Source organism: Zeus faber (genome assembly GCF_960531495.2).
Source record: "Zeus faber genome assembly, chromosome: 15".
Classification (NCBI taxonomy): domain Eukaryota; kingdom Metazoa; phylum Chordata; class Actinopteri; order Zeiformes; family Zeidae; genus Zeus; species Zeus faber.
In genome coordinates this window covers 24,953,055-24,973,250 of record NC_137194.1, presented here as the reverse complement: position 1 = coordinate 24,973,250, position 20,196 = coordinate 24,953,055, and the positions used below count along the sequence as shown (strand labels likewise).

The 20,196-nt window shown below is 48.1% G+C and overlaps 2 protein-coding genes across 4 annotated transcripts in view; both read right to left on the bottom strand.

Moving 5' to 3' along the window:
- The window catches only part of lamb2 (laminin, beta 2 (laminin S)), a 44,156-nt gene extending 36,052 nt beyond the window's left edge, over nt 1-8,104 (bottom strand). For 2 of the 3 annotated variants that reach the window (XM_080014692.1, XM_080014694.1), the window contains exons 1-2: nt 7,902-8,036; nt 7,704-7,763 (exon numbers count right to left, since the gene is read on the bottom strand). In XM_080014692.1, coding sequence (XP_079870818.1) covers nt 7,704-7,734 — 31 coding nt within the window. In that variant the 5' untranslated portion in view covers nt 7,735-7,763; nt 7,902-8,036. Of the gene's footprint in view, nt 1-7,703; nt 7,764-7,901; nt 8,037-8,076 lie in introns of those variants that run through there. The other variant, XM_080014693.1, reaches the window with a different exon arrangement.
- A 2,298-nt stretch (nt 8,105-10,402) lies between these two features.
- lamb2l (laminin, beta 2-like) overlaps nt 10,403-20,196 on the bottom strand; it is a gene marked incomplete at its 5' end in the record, with an annotated part of 27,214 nt that continues 17,420 nt past the window's right edge. Inside the window, 17 exons of the mRNA XM_080015324.1 lie at nt 10,403-10,750; nt 10,868-11,033; nt 11,137-11,313; nt 11,416-11,557; nt 12,455-12,662; nt 12,752-12,896; nt 13,025-13,240; nt 13,700-13,947; nt 14,626-14,810; nt 14,941-15,313; nt 15,927-16,023; nt 16,199-16,413; nt 16,971-17,195; nt 17,417-17,580; nt 17,677-17,908; nt 19,398-19,541; nt 19,744-19,936. Coding sequence (XP_079871450.1) covers nt 10,617-10,750; nt 10,868-11,033; nt 11,137-11,313; nt 11,416-11,557; nt 12,455-12,662; nt 12,752-12,896; nt 13,025-13,240; nt 13,700-13,947; nt 14,626-14,810; nt 14,941-15,313; nt 15,927-16,023; nt 16,199-16,413; nt 16,971-17,195; nt 17,417-17,580; nt 17,677-17,908; nt 19,398-19,541; nt 19,744-19,936 — 3,264 coding nt within the window. The 3' untranslated portion in view covers nt 10,403-10,616. The remainder of the gene's footprint in view (nt 10,751-10,867; nt 11,034-11,136; nt 11,314-11,415; nt 11,558-12,454; nt 12,663-12,751; nt 12,897-13,024; nt 13,241-13,699; nt 13,948-14,625; nt 14,811-14,940; nt 15,314-15,926; nt 16,024-16,198; nt 16,414-16,970; nt 17,196-17,416; nt 17,581-17,676; nt 17,909-19,397; nt 19,542-19,743; nt 19,937-20,196) is intronic.

The window sequence follows — 20,196 nt, the reverse complement described above, 5'->3', positions numbered from 1 at the left end:
AGGCTTTAGGGCAGTTGCTGTCCCGCGTCTTCAGTCCTCACCGCAGCTACCGTCTGCTGTTGTTTGCCTATTCTAAGAGTAAGAGAATGAAGAGAACCACGACATCGCCACAGCTGTGATTCCAAATTGGCAGGTTGTTTCCAGATGAAGTCATGCGCTCCTTTTAGAAGACCGTCCCAAATGTCCGTCCGGTCAGCCGGACAACTGAGTTTCAACCAGTCTATTGAGACCGTCCAACCAAAGTTGGGTTTCACTTTATTTATGTCCTATCAGCTATGTTTTCGTCTGTCTGTCTGTCCGTCCGTCCGCCTGCCTGCCTGCCTGCCTGCCTGCCTGTCTGTCTGTCTGTCTGTCTAAAAAAGGGAGGAAAGAATTGGGAAACAATTTCTTGCCAGCTGGGTGAGAGAGGGAGAGAGAGAGAGAGAGAGAGAGAGAGAGAGAGAGGCACGGCCTAATCTTAGAGTGTGTGTGTGTGTGTGTGTGTGTGTGTGTGACGGAGGTCTGCTCGGACACTGACCGGAAGGTGAGTGGTGGTGGTTGGGGGGGGGGGTCACATCGACGTGACACATTCCTCCTCGACACCGAAAAGAGACACAGTTTGCCGTCACATATATCACGGTAAACAAGGACAGCAGTAAATAAGACAAACAAACAAACAACCACACGAGGACCATGTGGTGTCTGTGTGTGTGTGTGTGTGTGTGTGTGTGTGTGTGTGTGTGTGCGGTTTGTCCAAGTGTACACACACACACACACACACACACACACACACACACACACACACACACACACACACATTTAGGTTTTCTTTCAGAGTTAGGGGTTGAAACTAGGGGTGCAACCATACATGCCGGTACCGGTAACAATATCAAAGACACTGGATATAACATAAAAGTGACTTTTTGGTGGTGACAGTGCATAAGTAGAAACAGTTAAAAAGGAGAAAATCAAGGCTGCGCCGTCTGACGTCATGACAAACCGCAATACCTCCACTACATCGATGCCATACGTTGGGGAAACATCACCTTGTTAAAGACAATGAGCCGAGCGAAAACAGCATCATTTTAAGGTGTGAAACGGTTCTGAGGCGCATTCCTTCACCAGCTATGAGGGGACCTTTAGGTGACAGAGATATGCTTGGAACGGGCCGTCGGGGAGCTAATTTAGAACTCCAGCTGCGGACCAAAGTCGACGGCCTTTTATTTTTAACTCCGGCTAATTGGCTTACATTCTCTCCTTTCCTCTCCCGCATATCTGAACCTTCCTCCCCCTTCACGACACTCCTAAACCCAAACAGCTGGCCGGTCTTCTCACTTCGGCTGCCACTGCTAGCGACTCTCCATCTTTCTCCAACGTGCCTAATATCAACCTCCAACCCCCTCCTCCCCTTCCGTGGCTGTTCTTCCGGCGTACTCCCTTTCTCCCAACACACCCCAGGGCCTCGATGATTAAAAAAAAAATAACCTTTGACCCCCAAATTCATTTCTCAACGCAAAGTAGGTCTGAGATTGTATGACAGTGCCTTTGGTGTGCGCTCATCAAGTACTATTTTTGACATTGAGGACTTTCTTTCTTCATGTAACGTAAGAACACAAATCCAAGCATGGCCAAAATCTTGAGGTGAATCATTTTGGAAAGCATAAATGCCTTGACCTTTGAAAGAGAGCGTTGTACATCTTTTCAATACCCACTATGTATCCACGGCTACTTTTTCTCGCACACTGGGATCAACATAAACCGAAACCGTGGCAGGTCCAGATGTGGCCTCTTCTATCTACAGTCTCGTCCCAGGATATGACCATATTCCTGGCATTCTTTTATCACACTTACTGCGCAGAGCTTCAATGACAGAAGCCAGCCAGACATCCAACATATTCCACATTAAAGAGAAGAGAGGGGAACCGGCCGATAGGTCAGCGTGGGAGAGCGTCATCCTAATGAAACATATCTCTTTGTTGTGCTGTGATTGGTGCTGGCATGCGAGGCCCCTTCCTCCTTGCAAACCTCCTGACCTCCGCCCGAGTAATTCCCTCTCGCTAGAAAATACATCTTCCTGAAGAGAAACAGTGGCTGACAAGGTCCACAAGGTCCTCTTCCTTTGGGAAATGTAATGCACAGTTCTGGGTTTTTGTTCTGTGTACAACACACTTTGCATCTGTCTTCCATTTGATTGGAGATGGATTTTGAAGGATTGAATGATGAATTACTTTTTTTGTAGCAGGAAAAGTGCAGCAAGCTTCGTTGCAGTGGATTTTGATGAATGGCTCTCCGTGGTTTAGAATAGTGGCTACCACTGGCCACCAGCTGGAGCTTAGGCTGCCTAAATCCAACATGTGGAGGGTGCACATGTCCTGCAGATGTTGGGAGCAGCCAGTCAAACTGCCGAGCCGCACGTCAATGGCTGTGGTTTGGATTGACGTTCTGATAACTGTAAAGTGTGTGTGTGTGTGTGTGTGTGTGTGTGTGTGTGTGTGTGTGTGTGTGTGTGTGTGTGTGTGTGTGTGTGTGTGTGTGTGTGTGTGTGTGTGCGTGTTTACGTGTGGTGGACCGGCTATTCACCAGCTGCTTAGGGAGGAAAACGGGGCACCCCGGACCAGAGACAGATGTGTCCCTCAGACTGTGCTCCTAACCTCTGATGGAGAAAACCTGCTTCTACTTAAAGGCGCGGCTCTTACGACATATGGGACTTGTCTTTAGTCTAAACGGGCTAATTTTGTGTGTGTGCATGGACAGTATGTGTGCTGAACTGCGTATACTGTGTGTGTGTGTGTGTGTGTGTGTGTGTGTGTGTGTGTGTGTGTGTGTGTGTGTGTGTGTGTGTGTGTGTGTGTGTGCCCAAATTGCATGTCTCCTGATAGTGCTAATCATGCAGCCAATCAATGAGCCAAATGAACTAATGATAGTGTGTCTGCCTCTTAGATGTGAGACGGAGGGGAGTAACCTTTCGTTGGCCTATGGCAAATACGCCAGCTGTTCCTGGTCATTTAGAACACACGGGGGTGGCGTCTGTGTGTTCTGTGTGAGTCTGCGTCTCCGAGCTAGTGTGTGTGCGTACAGGCACGGGTGCCACGATAGGAAGTGATTTTTCTTTTCCCGAGGTATAGACCCTGACATATGGGCGACCCTGAGGCTCTCGAGGGAGCAAACGTGAGAGAAACATGGACAGGAGTTGACGTGATCCTTGCCATCTTTTCTCCATCAATCGAGGGGGTGGGGAGATGAAGGAAGGCAAGGAGGTTTCCAGATGGAAATAGTATTGTTCACCATGGCTATACTTTGTCCGTCTACTTCAATCTGCGTGCCAGCATCGAACACATCCTGCGACGCTCTAACGAACCAGAGTGCACTGCCAACACGGATCCCGCACAATAGGTTTTGCCGGGGAACGGGTGACCTCTGCAACGCAAAGGTTAATTATGGCATACTTGAAAACAGGCTTTTAAAAAAAGAAAAAGAAAAAAAAGTAAGAGTCCTTCGGATAATTAAGAGCCCAACTAGAGTCACGTAGAGTCACGAAATTAAAACTTACCATATTGAGAATCACGCTATAAATACACATTTAAATTGCTCAACTTCAGTTAGATTTTACAATATTGGATGTTAAATATGTAAGTAGATATTGTTATATGCATTGCTACCCTGAAAAATCCCCAATCCCCATGACACATTCCATAGAGCCCAACCTTAAGGCAGGATCATCCCAACAGTGTTCCTGCCTTAAGTAGACTCCTATGGTACTCCACATGGTAAATACGGTTGTATCGTATAATATGGCTGTTATTTACAGGTCAAGAGATAGGGCACGTGTGAATGTTTATGCATGTGTTTGTATAGGCTCCTGCACGGTAGGGATAATTAGAGGGCCGCGAGATGAGGTCACAGCTAAACATTGACAAGGGCGGTTAGTGTGTCTTGCTTAGCAACAGATGCACAAGAATATACAAACCTCCAAATAAAAAACATGTCAGTGTCTGGGGACACTGAATGTCACTTTAGAACACATTCATAAGGATGTTTCTATTCATAAAGCACTTGTATTTAAGAGTAACAGGCTGCCTCGGCCTTCATTGCTTTTATTCCCACGGCATATAGACTTTGGGCTTTGGCCTTACTTTATGCTATCAGTGTCCCCTGTCTTCCATTAGAGGAGTGCAGGTGTGGAAGCGTCTGAGAGTGCTTTTTAACAAGCCCCAAACAGCACAGCATGCTATTAAAGCAGGCTGCGAGGTTGTCGTAATAAACCGAGCAGTGAGAAAATGATAGGGTAGGATGGGAGTAGACGAGGCAGACGAGGTAGCGGGGGTCTTTCTGCGTGAAGAAAACCAAGACAGGCCAGGCAGTCTCCATAAGCTCTGATGTTGAACGCTGGAGTATTCCATGTAACTGTATTTGTGGCTTTTCTTTCGTTCTGGATTCAAGTTATAATACCATGTCAAAGCTACATTCCCCCTCCTCCCGTAACGCGTGGTGTGTTTAGACTGCGTGTCTTCAAGCGTTCTGAGCCTCTACTTGGCCTTCGTACAACACAGGCGTGACGGGTCGGTTGATAAACTACTGCTAACACACTTAGTCCATGTAAGCAGTCCATGTAACTATACATAAACTATTTACCCACTTAGATCGCTTGGGTTTCACAGTTACGAGAAAGAGAAATCGAGCTGTACGTAACTGTCAGTGATGCACTGAGCCTCTCAAGCTTTTCTAAACCCAACTCAACACTGCAAAACAAGACTTCACTCAGCGCCAGAGGAAACAAAATGCTCAGTTAGGGCTGACGACGGTAATCTAGTAAGTCTAGTGAGACTAGTGAGTCTAGTGAGACTAGTGAGACTAGTGAGACTAGTGAGTCTAGTGAGACTAGTGAGTTCAGTGAGACTAGTGAGACTAGTGAGTCTAGTGAGTCTAGATATTGTCTGGGATTTTGGTTATTGCAGACTGTTCGAGCTGTTCTACCAGCGCCAGTACCTGCTTGAACATAACACCCACATTACAAATCGTTGTGCCTCTCGTGTGGAAACCTCTGACGAAAGCACCGATAGTCATCCCCAAAATGTCTAATATCAAGGTATTCTTGAGAAAAATATTGAAGCGCTTGATTGGGTCAATACCGCCAAGCCCTTTTCTACGTTGTCGAGAGATGAGTGCACAACATGGATCACCCACCCCCACCCCCTGCCACCCGTACCAGCTCCCTTTTTGATTGATTTCCTCGGCGGCTCTCCACCCCGCCCACCCACCCACACACCCTTTTTCCTCCTGCTCCTTTTTTGACACAGAGAAAGCCCCTCGATGCCGTTCTCAAAATCCTTTCATGAAAACAAACCTGTTGCCTCCGTCGCCACCCCAAGCCAAACCCCGCCCCTTTTTTGTCTCTATTTTACCCGACCCCTGCTTTCCTTTTTCTTCCTATCCTCCTCCCCCATCACTCATTTTTCTCTCTCTCTCTCTCTCTCTCTCTCTCTCTCTCTCGTAATAGTGGTTGGTAGGCTTTAATCGTCCATTGTTCAACAAATCCACACAGTTCCGGAGGCCGTCGCTCACAAAGGCAAAGGGAAACGCACTCCCTCGCCTGCCCCGTCCAACACCAGCCTACGCCCGCCCTTCACCTGCATGCACGCACACGCACACGCACACGCACACACACACTGACATATACTGGGTGCATTGGAACAAAGACAAAGACCTAAAAGACCTAGTCCTGCTACAAAGGCCCACATGAAAGGTGACTACCAGAGGATCTCCGGCTGAATGAGCCAAGCTCCTTTGAAGTTAATTCTTTCACTCACACCGAAAGAACAACTGCTTTTTCACCAGATTTGGCAACCCCGAGACCCTCTTTCTTTCTTTCTTTCTTTCTTGGTAGATGGCCCATCGAAAGTGCCAATAGATGCTATTTCAAGGATGATACCATGGCTGCACCTTGCAGAGCGGCGATGGCAAACTTAATGGAGACTGCAGCAGCGCTAGCGCTCTACCCACTCAGAACTTGAATGATGACGGACGCTTTATTTACTTGCTTCTGCTCGGGAAAAAAATGAATGAATGCACACACACACACACACACACACGTGCACATACATATGTTAAAGCAGCTGCTTAAGGTCCTAGTTCTGCCCACGGACAGGAAGAATAGAAATGGAAAGTGGAAAGACAAGGGAAGAGGGGGCACTACTGGTTCTTTGTCTCTGTGATTAGCCCAGGTCCATTCACTCCCACTACCTCTCAACACTCTCTCTCTCTCTGTCTCTCTCTCACTCTTTTTCTCTCTCTCTCTTACTCTCCCTGTCGGTCGCAATTGCCCCCGGTTCTGACCCGAGGGTCTGGAAACGACCCACCCCTGCAGGTTGCTGTCAGAGGTGTCACCGGTCTGAACGGACAGTGCCCTCACTTTCGCCTCCTCGGGCCCTGCTCATAAATATCAGGAGTTGAATAAAGATACCTCCTCTCCCCTCGCTTCCCACATCTGTGACTTTCCAACACTCCTCCGCCTTCTCCAATTTTAGAAGCGTAAATTTGATTACAACGAAGACCGGGTATCATCTTTACAATTTCAAAGCTTCACTCAGCAAAATTTGGGGTAAATGACGACCGAAACCCTGAACAGCCAGGTGGTTCCTGACAGCGTAGAAGAGAAAACATGAGCGTGTCACAGAGAGCCTTCTGATTCATTTCATTGCACAGTGCAGCCTTAAGGAACAGCCACAGTTGGACAATCCAGCAACAATCCAGTGAGAACCACCAAGCAGCCATCAGTCAACCGAGCACCGGGTCGGAGGTTCCCTGTGTCCCATCGCCCCCAAGCGCCCTTATTACCCCTCATAAAGGGCGGCAGGGACAAGGAGAGACAATGCCCGAGAACGAGAAAGGCGCTGTCGACCATTAACACGGGCACTAATAGAGTCTAACAGGAGCGATGAGCCCGTTGTCTCCTGTCTCCGGGAGAAGAATGCGAGAGGGCCCGCTTTTATTGAGGGCCATTACACTGATGAACGACGAGCGTGACGACGGCGTGCAGGGGTAGAGGTGTAACGCCGACGTCCCCACTCGCTTACGCACACATTCCCGTTGGGGTTCGAGAGTAAATGCGCCTCTCCAAGACGGATGTTCGGCAGTGCTGTGGGTTGGGGGAAGAGTGGGTGTCTCTATTTGCGGATTCAGCTGGGCTGTTTTAGGAGGACCGTAAACCCCGGCAACACCACCCACAGAGGGAAAGAGAGAGACGCTGTGTATTTGTGTGTGTGTGTGAGTGTGGGCGCGTGCGCGTGTGTGTGTGCGTAGAGATAGCCATATTAAAGAAAAAACAGCATCTCATCTTCTCTCTAGAGTTGCAGGGGCAAACGCACATCCCATGCAGCCTAAGCTGGATGGGATGCGGGACGTGGGATGGGATCTTTACAGGCGCCCGGGGCCCACATGTTTTATGCACTAGTTATATATTGTTATGAGCGATGTTACTTCCCTTGAACCACCCCATCACCTCGGAAACGCCGCTGCGCATCCGGGAAATCCCATCCCGTCGCGGCCCGGTGGACCGCACCGAGTTCTGAGGGTCCACACATGCTTTGACTTTTCCGCTTAATTTCCCAGGGACGGTTTGAACGCCGTGATTCTATCCGAACCGCTCTGAGAGGGGGGTTGGTGGGTCGGTGGGTCGGTGGGTTGGTGGGTTAGTCGGAGACACGGCGGCCGCACGGTCCACTTACCGCACACGAGCACTACGAGGGTCGCGTGCATGGCTGCGCGCGCATCGGTCCGCGGGTGTCCTGTGATGGAAGAAGAAATTGAGTGAAAATGGACCCAGAGAAAAAAAAAAAAAACCCTAATAAATGAAGAATTATTAAAAAAAAAAAAACAACAACAATAAAGATCCAACTACCCAAACAGCACTTAAAAGCACTCACCTGTCGTTTAGTTAGAAAGATTTAAAAAAAATAAAAAAAAATAAAAAATAAAAAAATAAAATAAAAGCCCACAGAGACTTTGTAGGATAACGTTCGTTCCGTGTGCCCCGTTTTCCCACACCGCTCCAGTTCAAGTTTCGTGGGACTGATGTCACGGAGGCGGACGGGCTCGCACCTTTACCGTGTCGCGGGTCCTGTCCTGCGTGGATCCACTTGCTCCGGCGCTGACCGGTCGACAGGCGGACGGGGCTGCGGCGTGTGCTCCGGACTCCGGGGTCCGGTCGCCACTTTATGAAACCGCGGGGTGGAGCCGCGCGGGGAACGGAGCCGGCGATAATCAACTTTAAAAGCGGTGCTCCTCAAACGGGGGTGCTCGCACCCCTAGGGGTACTGCTGGGGTACTGCAGAGGGGTACTCCGAAAATATTTTTTAAAAATGTGTTAAAACTATTGGTTATATACGTATATTGTTTAAAAAAAAAAAAAAAAAAAAAAAACACATACGACGCACATACAGTGTAGAAATTATATAAATTCTGTTTTTCCCCTCCCAATGCCAGTGAAGGGGGTACCCAGCTGAAAAAAGCATCTTACACCGCTAAAAACAGATTGGGAACCACTGCTTTAAAGGTATCGAAATTACGGAAGCCCTGAGAGGCAACCCCCCCCCCCCCTCCAAAAGAAAAATACAAATAAAATAAGATTAACGGCCAAATTAAGGATTTTCGCTGTTTTTGTTGTAATTTGGAAGACATGAAATGCAGGCAAAACAAAGCAAACACATATGCTTTGTTTTTTGCCTTTCATAAAAAAATGTATTAGGAAATAATAATCATAATAATCATAATAAGAAGAAGAAGAAGAAGAAGAAGAAGAAGAAGAAGAAAGTAAATTGACGATAAAATGTCATAAGAATAATGTTGCGTAAATAAAAAAAAATGCGATATCCTGCAAACAAATCCAAATGTATCATGCTAATTCCGTCCTTGTAATTATACAACAGAATAAACGTTTAAACCTGCCCTTGAACCGCTCGCTTTCCCGGAAGTTCGTTGAAAAACTCCAACGCGGGTTTTCGGGCGAGCTCGCGTGCGCCGCCGGCCCGGGCCCGCGCGCCGCCGGCCCGTGCAGGAATGCGCGCTCCCGAGCGAGCGGACCAGGTTCCCTTTGATTGCGTCAATGGGCACGTCGTGCACGCGCAGAGATCCCCTGCTCCGACTGTCCAGCGCGCGTCCAACAGGTGGATCCAAAAGTTCCCGCAATGGGTTGAATGTACTTTTTGTACTGACATAAAGGAGCTGTAGAACTATCATGATTATAATTATTTTGATTGTTATTATTATCATTATTATCATTATTATGATTGTACTTATTACTATTATTATTGTTATTATGATTGTGATTATTATTATTATTGTGATTATTAGGATTATGATGATCATTGTTATTACTATTATGATTATTATGATTGTGATTCCTATTATTATTGTTGTTGTTGTTATTATGACTGTGATTATAATTATGATTATAATTATGATTATTATTATTATTATGATTGTTATTATTATTATGATCATGATTATTATTACTTTAACATATACTTTTAAGTAATTCACTGTTGTATTGCACATTCCATCAGTTAGTAGAGGACAGTCTCCCTTTGTATAGGTACCAGGCACTATTCCCAGAATGAAACGGATAGTTCCTTAATACTGACAGCTAGGTGGGTACAGCGGGCCCTACAATGGACGTACAGTGTACTGTACTGTACTGTACAGGCGTACGACTGTATAACCCTGAGAAAGGGAAAATAAAACATCGGAAATCCAACAGATGGGTATCGGGACCGGGAGGCGGGAAAGAGCAGCCAGGGCAGTTTTCTTCCGGTCTTAAAAAGGAGGAGAGAGCAGGGAGATAAGCAGAGGAGACAAGCCTCTCCTTTACAGTGCCCCCTGCAGACGGTGAAAGTGGAATCATTCCTCACCTTTTTCCAGGGAACTTCATCATGTTCATGCGGCGCATGACAATGACACGAACACACACACGGGAAACTCCACCAACACGACGCACAAAACATTCAAACGCTGCAACATCACGTAAAGTGTATCAAATTTATTCGCCTTCCATCGCTGTCGATCAGACCTCAGACTTGCACGTACAGAATGTTTGTGTATGCCTTTGTATTCATTTAATCAATAAAATGTTGTGTAACAAAAATAAATGACCCTTTTTATCTTTAGTTCTTTCTATCCTGTTACTTTCTCAATAGGAATGTCATATTGTAAAAAGCATTAAGTACTATCGTCAAATAATAATAATAATAATAATAATAATAATAATAATAATAATGAAAAAGAAAACATCTTGAGAGCTTTCTGGAAAAATAGTCATAAAAAAAAAAAATCTCATAGCATAATCTGTTAATGAAATTTCATAACTCAATAAGCCCACGGAACACATGGAATCAGACGAACATTCTCCATTGGCCCTCGGTCGGTTTAGATAGCGTAAAGACACGGACGCCGCTCTGACGGCGCCGATGTCCTCGGGTCAAGAAGCGCAGCACAGCGCACGGACAGAGAACAGGAACGCCCCAGCAGCACACGTGCGGGACACGGGACAGCATTGAATGAATAGAGGCACCGGTGCTTTCGTGGGCTACAGTGTGGGTGGCGTGTCCCCCACAGTGGGGGGCCCGTCGCAGCGGCCACCGTTGCTAGCAGTTGCTGTACTTGAGCACCTGCTCCCGAATCTCCTCCCGCACCGCCGTGGCGTTGCGCTCCAGCTCCGCCAGCTCGTCGCGCTGCCGCTGCATTCGCTGCTCGTTGCTCCTGAACTTCTTCTCCAGCTCTGGAGCGGAAGAGGAAAACAGTTTAGTTCCCCTAAGACGGTGCCGATATGGTACAGACAGGGTTATAACCGCCAAGGGGTTGAGGTTAAGTACCAGCCGGGGACGGGAATGCTCACTTTTTAGTTGGTCTAAGCTCCTGTTGGCGTTGTTGAGGAGGTCGGTGGCCTCCTTCTTCATGTCCTTGGCTTTCTGGTTGACGTTGCCGAGGCCTCCCGCGGGGCTGCCGAGGGAGTCCACCTTCATCCGCAGCTCACGGTACTGGTCCTCCGTCTCGTTCAGGCTCTGGGCGGCGACACGGACAGCGTCGGGAACAACCTCCCTCGGGAAAAATGAAACGTACGCGCTCCAAATACCCGACCGGCGCGAGCGCCGCCGGCAGACTCACCTGCTTGAGCGCAGAGGCCAGCTGCGTAGCGTTGTTGGCCAGGTCCTTGGCGTCCTTGGCCGTCGCCCGGTTCTGCTCCACCTTGTTCCGTAAGGCCTCCACCCCCGCCGAGAGGTTGGCCAGACGCATCATTGCTTCCATCTGCCTGTCCTCCAGCTGCTGCAGCCGGCGCTCCACCTGGAGAGGAGGAGTGGAGGGAGGGGAGGCGGAGGAGGGTGATTTTGGATTTTGTCACCCGCACCCAAACACTCTCAGAAGTACGGTGGTGCGGTGCCCTACCCCGGCGGTTGCATTCCGGGAGCTGTTGAGATTGTTGAGCGCTTGCTCCAGGGCTTTCTTGGCTTGGTCCACGGCCTTTCCACACGCATCCAGCGCCCGGTTGGTGACGTCAGTTTTGTCCTTCACCCCCTCCGCCCTCCTCCTGCAGAGAGACAGACAGACAGACAGGCAGACAGACGGGCAGGGTCAGTCAGGGTGATTCGATCGGGAGTCCGACGTGTTGAGCGCGCAGCAGGGTGGATATCACCCTTTTTTCTTTTACATTCAACCGCACACATTTCTTGAATTTCTCTCATGTTCATTGAGCCTTTGCTGACCAGCGCCTGCTGGACATTATACTGTTAGTGGCTATTACCAGACAATATAACATTAATCACTTTATTCAAATGCACTTTACTGCACATATCTGTATATACAAATAGACTATCCATATACATAACTCTATTCTCTTCTATTTTGTAGCCCCACTCCGTATTATCTTTTTTGAGTCTTATTTTATTTATATTATTCTATTCACTAACTGCATTACGTTTTAGGAATCAGTCAGTTTCAGTTTGTAAGCTAGGTAGGAGTTAGATAAGCTATTATGTTCGATTTAGTAACTATTGTGCATAATCTCCGGGTGCGTTGCAAAGACATTTCACTGCATATATGTATGAAAGTATATATATGTATGTGACGAATAAAGCTCTTGAATCTTGATTCTTGAACATTACATTAGTTTTGATTTTCTAAACGCGCTGAGGAGCAAACACAAATTAGGACCAGAAAAAATAAAATTTGTGTAAGGTAGCTAGGGTGCGGAGGAGGACAGTCGCCTCAAAAGGATCAACTGCGAGCAATTCATTGAGTCACTAAAAGCAGCCGCTAATATCTAATGTCTGAATTACAAATGTCTAAATGCCAATCCCAACCGCAGACAAGGCTAATAAAAACCTTATACTACATTTTTTCATTTATATTCTTCATCGGCCTCAAGGTTAGAGGATACTGTGAGAACCCAGGTTCAAAGCGAGGACCCACAAGCCCCTCCGCTCACTTGGCGTCCGTGGCCCTGCCCAGCAGCTCCTTGGCCCTGCTCAGCTGCTCCGAGGTCTGGTTGAAGACGCTCTCGATGTTGGTGAGGTTGGCGAGGCTGTCCCTGATCTGCTGCACCAGCCGGTTCATGCTGGTCCTGTTGACGGGCAGCGTGATGGACAGGACCTGCCGGGCGACCGTCTCGATGCTCTCCGGGTCGGCCCCCTCCTCTGGGATAGAGATAGGGGAAAAAACGTCTCTTAGCCACCCGAACGTCGGCCGCCGGGTGCCAAAAAAAGAAATTGAGGTTGGCACACACCGGTGAGGAAGTCCTTGATCTTCTTGATGAAGTCCTTGAGCTCTTTGTTGGAGGCCTCAAACTGCGCCTTCTTCTTCCGGGCTTTGTTCAGAGTGTGCAGGGCCTGATTCTTCACATCCTGGGTCAGCGAGGCTACGTCCTTGAGCTGAGGAGGTCAAAAAAATGAAGGGAGGAGCCATTTTCAAAATCCCAGAGCGCCACGCACCGTAAAAAACCCGCGAGGGGTGTGTGCGTCTGTGTGTGTGTGTATTTCGGAGTTTTTTGCAGCCGTACCTTCCTCATCACGGCCTCCAGGTCCTCTGCGGCGGCCGTCAGGTTGTCCGACACATCCCTGGCCAGCTGAAGCGCGGCGAGAGAGGCGCTCACCGTCCCGTTGCAACCCGCGCCGCCGCACGCGAGCCGGCCCCTCTCGTCGCGGCAGCCGGCTCCGCCGCACGGGCTCTCCGGGCAGGTGCCGTTGGCGGTGGCGTTGCGGTGACCGCCGCACACCTGGGAGAGAGAGGGGCACGGGATGAGGAAAAAAAAACGAAACAAAAAAAAAAACTACCGAGCAGAAGGTCCAGATTCCGGTGGAGACAGTTGCACCGGTACGATCATTTAAAGCGATGTCACTTTTCGACCACCACGGTGCGCACAATCATGCGTTACCACCTGATCGCAACAACAAAGTACAAAGACAAATGAGACGGCTGGAGCCAATAGAGAATCGATTGACCTTTATGAGAGATTCACCATGGAACTAAAGTTCATCTTGGGATACCGTATGATATTTTAATGTTTAGAGAGATTTAAAAAAAAAATCACTTATTTCACATTCAATTCTGGAAATGAACAACACAAACACACAAGCCTCACAGTAAACCCCCCCCCACACACACACACACACACACACACACAGACACACACACATACACACACACACACACACACACACACACACGGCCCTACCTTGTGACTGATGTGATGAACCTTCTTGTTCAAATCGTGGGCTTTGCCCTGCAGCTCTTCCAGGGATTTCTTCCGCGCCGCCGTGGTGCGGAGGAGCTTGTCCTTCTGGGCGTCCAGCAGGTCCTGCGTGCGGCGCCGGGTCTCTCTGGACTGCTCCACGGGGCTGGAGGGACCGGACACCGAGGCGTTGCACCTGCGCTCCGCTGCCGTGGACTCCCGGAAGTACCTCCTCACGTTCTCATACTGGTCTGATGAAACAGGAGTGAAAGGGCCTTGCGTTGTGAAAAATGAGCGGAAGGAATTTGTGTATGAAATGTTAGAAACATGTTTTTTTCCACATTATTTTATATTATTATATACCTATGACGCTGACATGTTTTTTGTTATGCCTTTTATTCTTTATTTACACCCGTTCCAGAACATAAATATTCAAAATCCAACTAAATGTTGTGTCTCCATGTTTTTCCCCAGAAATTGCAAGCTCGGCTTTGAATAAAATATTTATTAAAATAAAATAATAACATGAAAAAATGTAAAATAAATATTTTGGTTTTCTCATTCCTTAACTTCAATTTATTTAGTGTTTGAATGTTTAAGTGCCATTTTGGCCTCCTTAATTCTATTTTAGCTTTACCGAAATTTTTATTTCCACACAATTATCATTGGCCGTTTGGCAAATGTATATTATGCAACATGTAATACGGATGTCAGTTACGTGCATGATATTCTCACTGTGATTGATTGCGAACCAATCTTTCCCTTTCTAAGTGTTTCTGCATTCAGTTTTTGGTTTGCCTGAATTTTTCTGCAGAAATATAAGAGAAACACCCAAATGCGTTGATAAATGTTAATTGTATGTTTAGCGAATTAACTGACATAAATTGTGAACTGTGCCTGCTATTGCGTTGTGGGAGGGACGTTCCTACCTTTGAACCCGGAGCTCAGGTGGTTTTCTATCTCTCTGCGTCTCTGCTCCACGGTGCTGTTGATGTGCTGCAGCTCCGCCTCCAGGTCACCCAGCGTCCGTCTCAGAGCCCGGTCCTGCTCCGCCGTGACGTTCAGCTCCCGCCCTATGCCCATGAGACGCCCATCCGTCAGGGCGATCTCCGCCCTGGGACACACACACACACACACACACACACACACACACACACACACACGCAGGATTATTTCTTTCACTTCTTTTTTTCCGGTTCTGACCACGGCTGTGGCTCGCTGAGCTCTAAACCCGGGGACTTCACCTGAGGTCGTCCACGCTCTGCCCGATCAGCTGGTACACCCCGTCGCTGTCTCGGCGCCGGAGCAGGTCCAGGACCCGACGCAGCTTCTCCTCCAGCTCCCGGATTCGCGCGTCGCTGACGCCCGGCGTCTCCCCGCTTTCAAGGATCAACCGCAGCGTCTGCTGGATGCGGTCCATGTCGCGCTTGATCTGGCAGACGGCGTCGTCCCACAGCTGGAAGCACGGGTGGCACTGCACACAGCCGGGGAAAACGCCCGTGAAGCCGCGGGCGCACTCGTCGCAGCGCCGGCCCGCCGCGCCCTCTCTGCACTCGCAAGCGCCTGTCAGCCGGTCGCACTGGGCCGTCTCCGAGCCCAGCGGGTGGCAGCTGCACTCTGGGGTGGAGAGAGGAAGGAGGAGAAGAACAAATTAAAACATTTTTAATCTTTTGAATGCGCTGCGGCGATGACGAACAGCGCATTTCATACTTTTCCCAATAACTTATTTCTTGCATCGCATGAGAACAAGCGGGGGAAGAGTGGCATAAGTGGGGATTCCAAACGCCGTCAAACAATACCATGCGTAAGTCTGTAGCTGTCGCAAAGTTTTTATCATAAGAATTTGATGAAAAAAACATTTGATGATGACGCAGGATGAGGTCACTATCAATCAGAGTAGTGCATTGTTTCATTTGTATGAATGGCTGCAATACAATTACGTCATGAATCAGACCAAAGCAACCAACTAGAGGTGTTATAGCCCTTTAAGACAACCCCCCCCCCCCCGGGAATTGATAATTTCCTAAAAATGTTACGTTAAGAGAACAGCTACGATAGCTCAGTTAAAATACCTACTGACACAGAAGCAAATTAAGAGGGCAAATCGAGCAAAACTAAAGAAGGCAGCGCATACAAATAGCAATTACTGAAATAATTCCCAACTGACGCACTTTTCAGGTGCACCCTGTTTTGTATTATTTTTTTTTTTGTTAATTAAGATGTGTGTCACCTTCGCACTGCACCCGCGGGTCTCCCCAGTGGAACTGCTCGCACTCGGTGCACTCTTTCCCCCCGAACCCTGGACGACAGTGGCACTGGCCTGTAAACTGTGGACACAGAGAAGGAGAGAGAGAGAGAGAGAGAGAGAGAGAGAGAGAGAGAGAGAGAGAGAGAGAGAGAGAGAGAGAGAGAGAGAGAGAGAGAGGGAGGGAGATGTCAAGGAGAGGGGCACTAAGTCTTCACAAGCAGGACAATTCTTCAGGCCCCTTCCTGTCTGCCCACCATGTTGCAGTGGGCCCCCAGGGCATGCTGCGGGTGGCAGCCGCAGGGCTCACAGCCCCGGTCCCGGCCGTAGTTCCAGTGGTTGGGGGCGCACTGGTCACAGTTGTGGCCCTCCACATGGTCCCTGCAGGGGCAGGCGCCGCTCTGCCTGTCGCAGTGACACTCTCCGTCGCTGCAGTGGGGCTGGAGGGTGCCGGCAGACACACAGGTGCAACCTGCAGTAGACGAGGAACATGCACATAATGGACTGGACTGTCAGGGGTTAATAGAGGTGAAGCTGAGCAGATGGCAGGTTTTAAAGCCTGGGAAAAGAGTAGTGCTACATAAATACCGACATAAGGCCAAACAACAAGGAAAGATTTATTATACTATGAATAATATATTACGCAGTTATTATTTTTAAGGTTAGTCTAGCAGATTTATTTGAAATACACTCACACTGAAAAATAATCTCTTGAACCTGAACTTGAACTGAGTTGAAGCTTCATTTACTTCTATTAAATGGCACCATAGGTTTCTACTGCCAAACTTAATTTGCCAAAATATTGCACACTTGTTGGGTAATAATGGTAATAATTTAAGCTGAATTCTTCGTACCAATTTATATACCAAAGCTTTTGGAGAAACTCTTCATATACATACATTTACTACTGGAAATAAAGACCCGCACTGGTTTGTTTTGTCTCTGTTTTGTCTGTGAGCCAATCCTAAATACCAGGTAAATTTCAGGTGATGACGGAAACTAGGTTGACTAAATAAAAAACACACTCACGCCTGCAGTCCTGAGCCAGCGCGTTACCGTAGTAACCCTGTTTGCAGTGGGTGCAGGAGGCCCCATCTGTGTGGTAGAGGCACTTTAGGCACTGGCCTGTCCTGGGGTCACACGACTCTGGGTCCTGTGTGTCGATGTTGCCACTGCACTCGCACGGGCGGCACTCTCCGCCCGGCTGCTCCGGGTTGCCGTAGTGACCGGGAGCGCAACGGTCACAGCGGGTGCCTGTGGGCAGGCAGGAAAGAACAGCTGTGTTCAATGATAAAGTGATTTAATCTATTCTGCGTGTAGTACTTGTAGTACATCCAATCGGGGCAGAGTACTCTGTCGACACCCTACTTGTTCTTGTTCTTTTGACATTATATCATCCCTCCAATAAGACAAGACTAACAAGGACCAAGTCCACATGATAACAATGGTCTGTGCAATATGACCGCCTCCCTTACCCGTGTAGCCTTGCCTGCAGTTACAGATGATCTGGTTGGAGGAGTGGTCCGCGTGGCACGAGTCACCGTTAAAGTGTCCACTGCCGGGATTCCCCGGACAGGGACACGGCCGGCAGTGCTCCCCCGAGCCCAGCACCGGGTTGCCGAAGAACCCATCCACACACCTGGGATGGGACAGAACAAATGCGTCCGTCATCCACCAACCGCGTCCACCCGCATTGAACATTTGCTGAACATCCCGGCCGGTTCCCAGGCCTCACCTCTCGCAGAGGTGACCCGCCGTGTAGTCCCTGCAGTCCCTGCACTCCCCCGTGTGCGGGTCACAGCTCTCGGCGTGGCCATTGCACTGGCAGGGGCTACAAGTGGGGAAGCCCCACTGGCCCGCCTGGCAGTCAGAGCACTTGCGGCCCGTGGCCCCCTGCCGGCATGGGCACTGGCCCGTCAGGGGGTCGCAGTGCAGGGTCAGGGAGCCCTGGGAGTGGCAGTCACATGCTGGGGGTGGGGCACAGAGAGTTTTTGCAGAGTGACATCGATGTTGTTTTAAGTAAATATGGGTGTGGTTTTGCATTGGTGTCTGTTTACGTTTAAGACTCTTGAAACGGAATTAAAGGGGCAATAGACAACTTTTCAATTCCCCCCCAGCGTTTCCAAGTTGTGTTATTGTTTGTGCCGCTGTTGCAAAGACACCCGGTGCGCTTTACGTTTTCCTCTGTGGAAATGATCAATGCCACTTTGGAAATAAGAGAAAAAAGAAGCGTGTTCAATGAAGAGGTCAGTTGAAATTGTCACAATTTTAGTTTAATTAAATTTATTTTGGTTGTGCAATCATAGACATATATACATAGACACCGCATTGACTGGTGACCGGCCTGAAAACAAATACAAGTAAACGGGGGAGCTGCGTGTTTTTCTGGATAAAAAGCACTATAACGTTAACATTTCTCAACCCATTTCAATTAGTCGCTTTTATATTCAAGGGTTTTTGATCTACCTGGAGTAGATTGCTCCACCCTTCGCCGTTCCCGCTAATGGTTGCTCATTGTTGACGCACTTCCTGTGACACACTGCCCGAAATCCATCATTTTCCCGGGGGTTCGTACCCGGTGGCACTCCGAATGCATAGTGATGATGATGATGTCATTACTCAATATCCATTACCCTGTGCAAGGGTAATGGATATTGGGCTCTCTCACAGGATATTGGGCTCTCTCACAGGGAACCCTGTGGGCCCTGTGTACCCTGTACCCTGTCAACATTAACTTTGTATTGATAAGCAAAAACAATAAAGTTGTCCATTGGCGCTTTAAGAGCATCAACGATTTATGCAATTTGACATTTTGCAAATGAAACATAATCCAATGGAATTTCATAAGAGGGAGGAGTTTGATTTGACTGCCAACAATAAAGGCCTACTATTTTTTCTTTCAGAAAATGGACAATAACATGATATTGATGAGTTAAAATCTAGTGGCAAAGGTGGCACTTGCCTTCTCCAAAATTCGCTCCCATTTATTAGACATTTTTTTGCCTTTATCAGGAAGATAAAATATATGATTTTGAACACAAACATAACACATTTTTTTGTGAATTTCAGTGTTACAGTGTTGAAACAGGGACCACAAATTGGTCAACAACAATAAAAATATATATATATTTTATAAATTTTACTTGATTCAATGTTTTCTGCCAAACAATCTGTCATAGACTTCAGGACTAATTAGTTTGTAGAGGGGAAATGAATAATAGCTGCAGTGAGGGTGTGAAGTACTTCCATTTATAAATCTTACATTTCACAATGACTTCGTCTCACTACTATGTTTAAAAATTGAACAATTAGTTGAATCTCCATGAATAACAAAATTTCCACTACAGAGTGTGACTTGAATGTTTTGAATGGCAATAATTAGATTTTACGACCTTCTTTGAGCTAAAAAAAATTGAGAATATGAGTGGACGATGAAAGAATAACAAACAGACTTACTGGTGCACCCGTGAGGCCCAAAGCCATAGGTTCCCGGGGCGCACTGGTCGCAGCGTCGTCCAATCACGTTGGGTTTGCAGTGACACTGACCCCCGACCTTATCACACTCAGCACTGACCGAACCCTGGGGGTCACACTGGCAAGCTAGAGAAAAGAACGGAGGAATAGATTAGGTGTTAAGGTATAGTTAAGGTGCCTGTGGGCGATTGAACCCATAACATTTAAATGTTTGTGTGTGTGTGTGTGTGTGTGTGTGTGTGTGTGTGTGTGTGTGTGTGTGTGTGTGTGTGTGTGTGTGTGTGTGTGTGTGTGTGTGTGGGTGTGTGTTTGTGTCACATGCACTCACACAGAGCTCCATCGTGAATGAGGGCAGAGATGCTGCAGATGAGCTTGGAGCACATCTCGGCCAGGGCGGGCATAGGCGTGATCATGAAGGAGTCCAGGCACATGTAGCGAATCATCTCCTCGCGACGTTGCTCCACCTCTGGCTCGTTGCCTTGGAAACCGGGGAGCTCGGTGTACTTGGGGATGAGCACCAACTAGACGTGTGATGAAACGTGTAACAGGAGTGGTAATAATCAGACGATAGACAGCAGCTAGCAGTTCATAAACGTTGATTGGAGTTTTACACCAGCAGGTGGCAGCATCAAGCAGCAACAGGGTTGTCTCCCTGTTCTGGACTTGAACAGAAGATATACAGCTCCAGAGTTACGTCTCAGCCTTCTCCCGTCTTCGAATCCTCTCCTTTACCCGACTTAAAGTGTCTCGCCGGAGAGATCGGCGAAAAGCTTGACGTCTG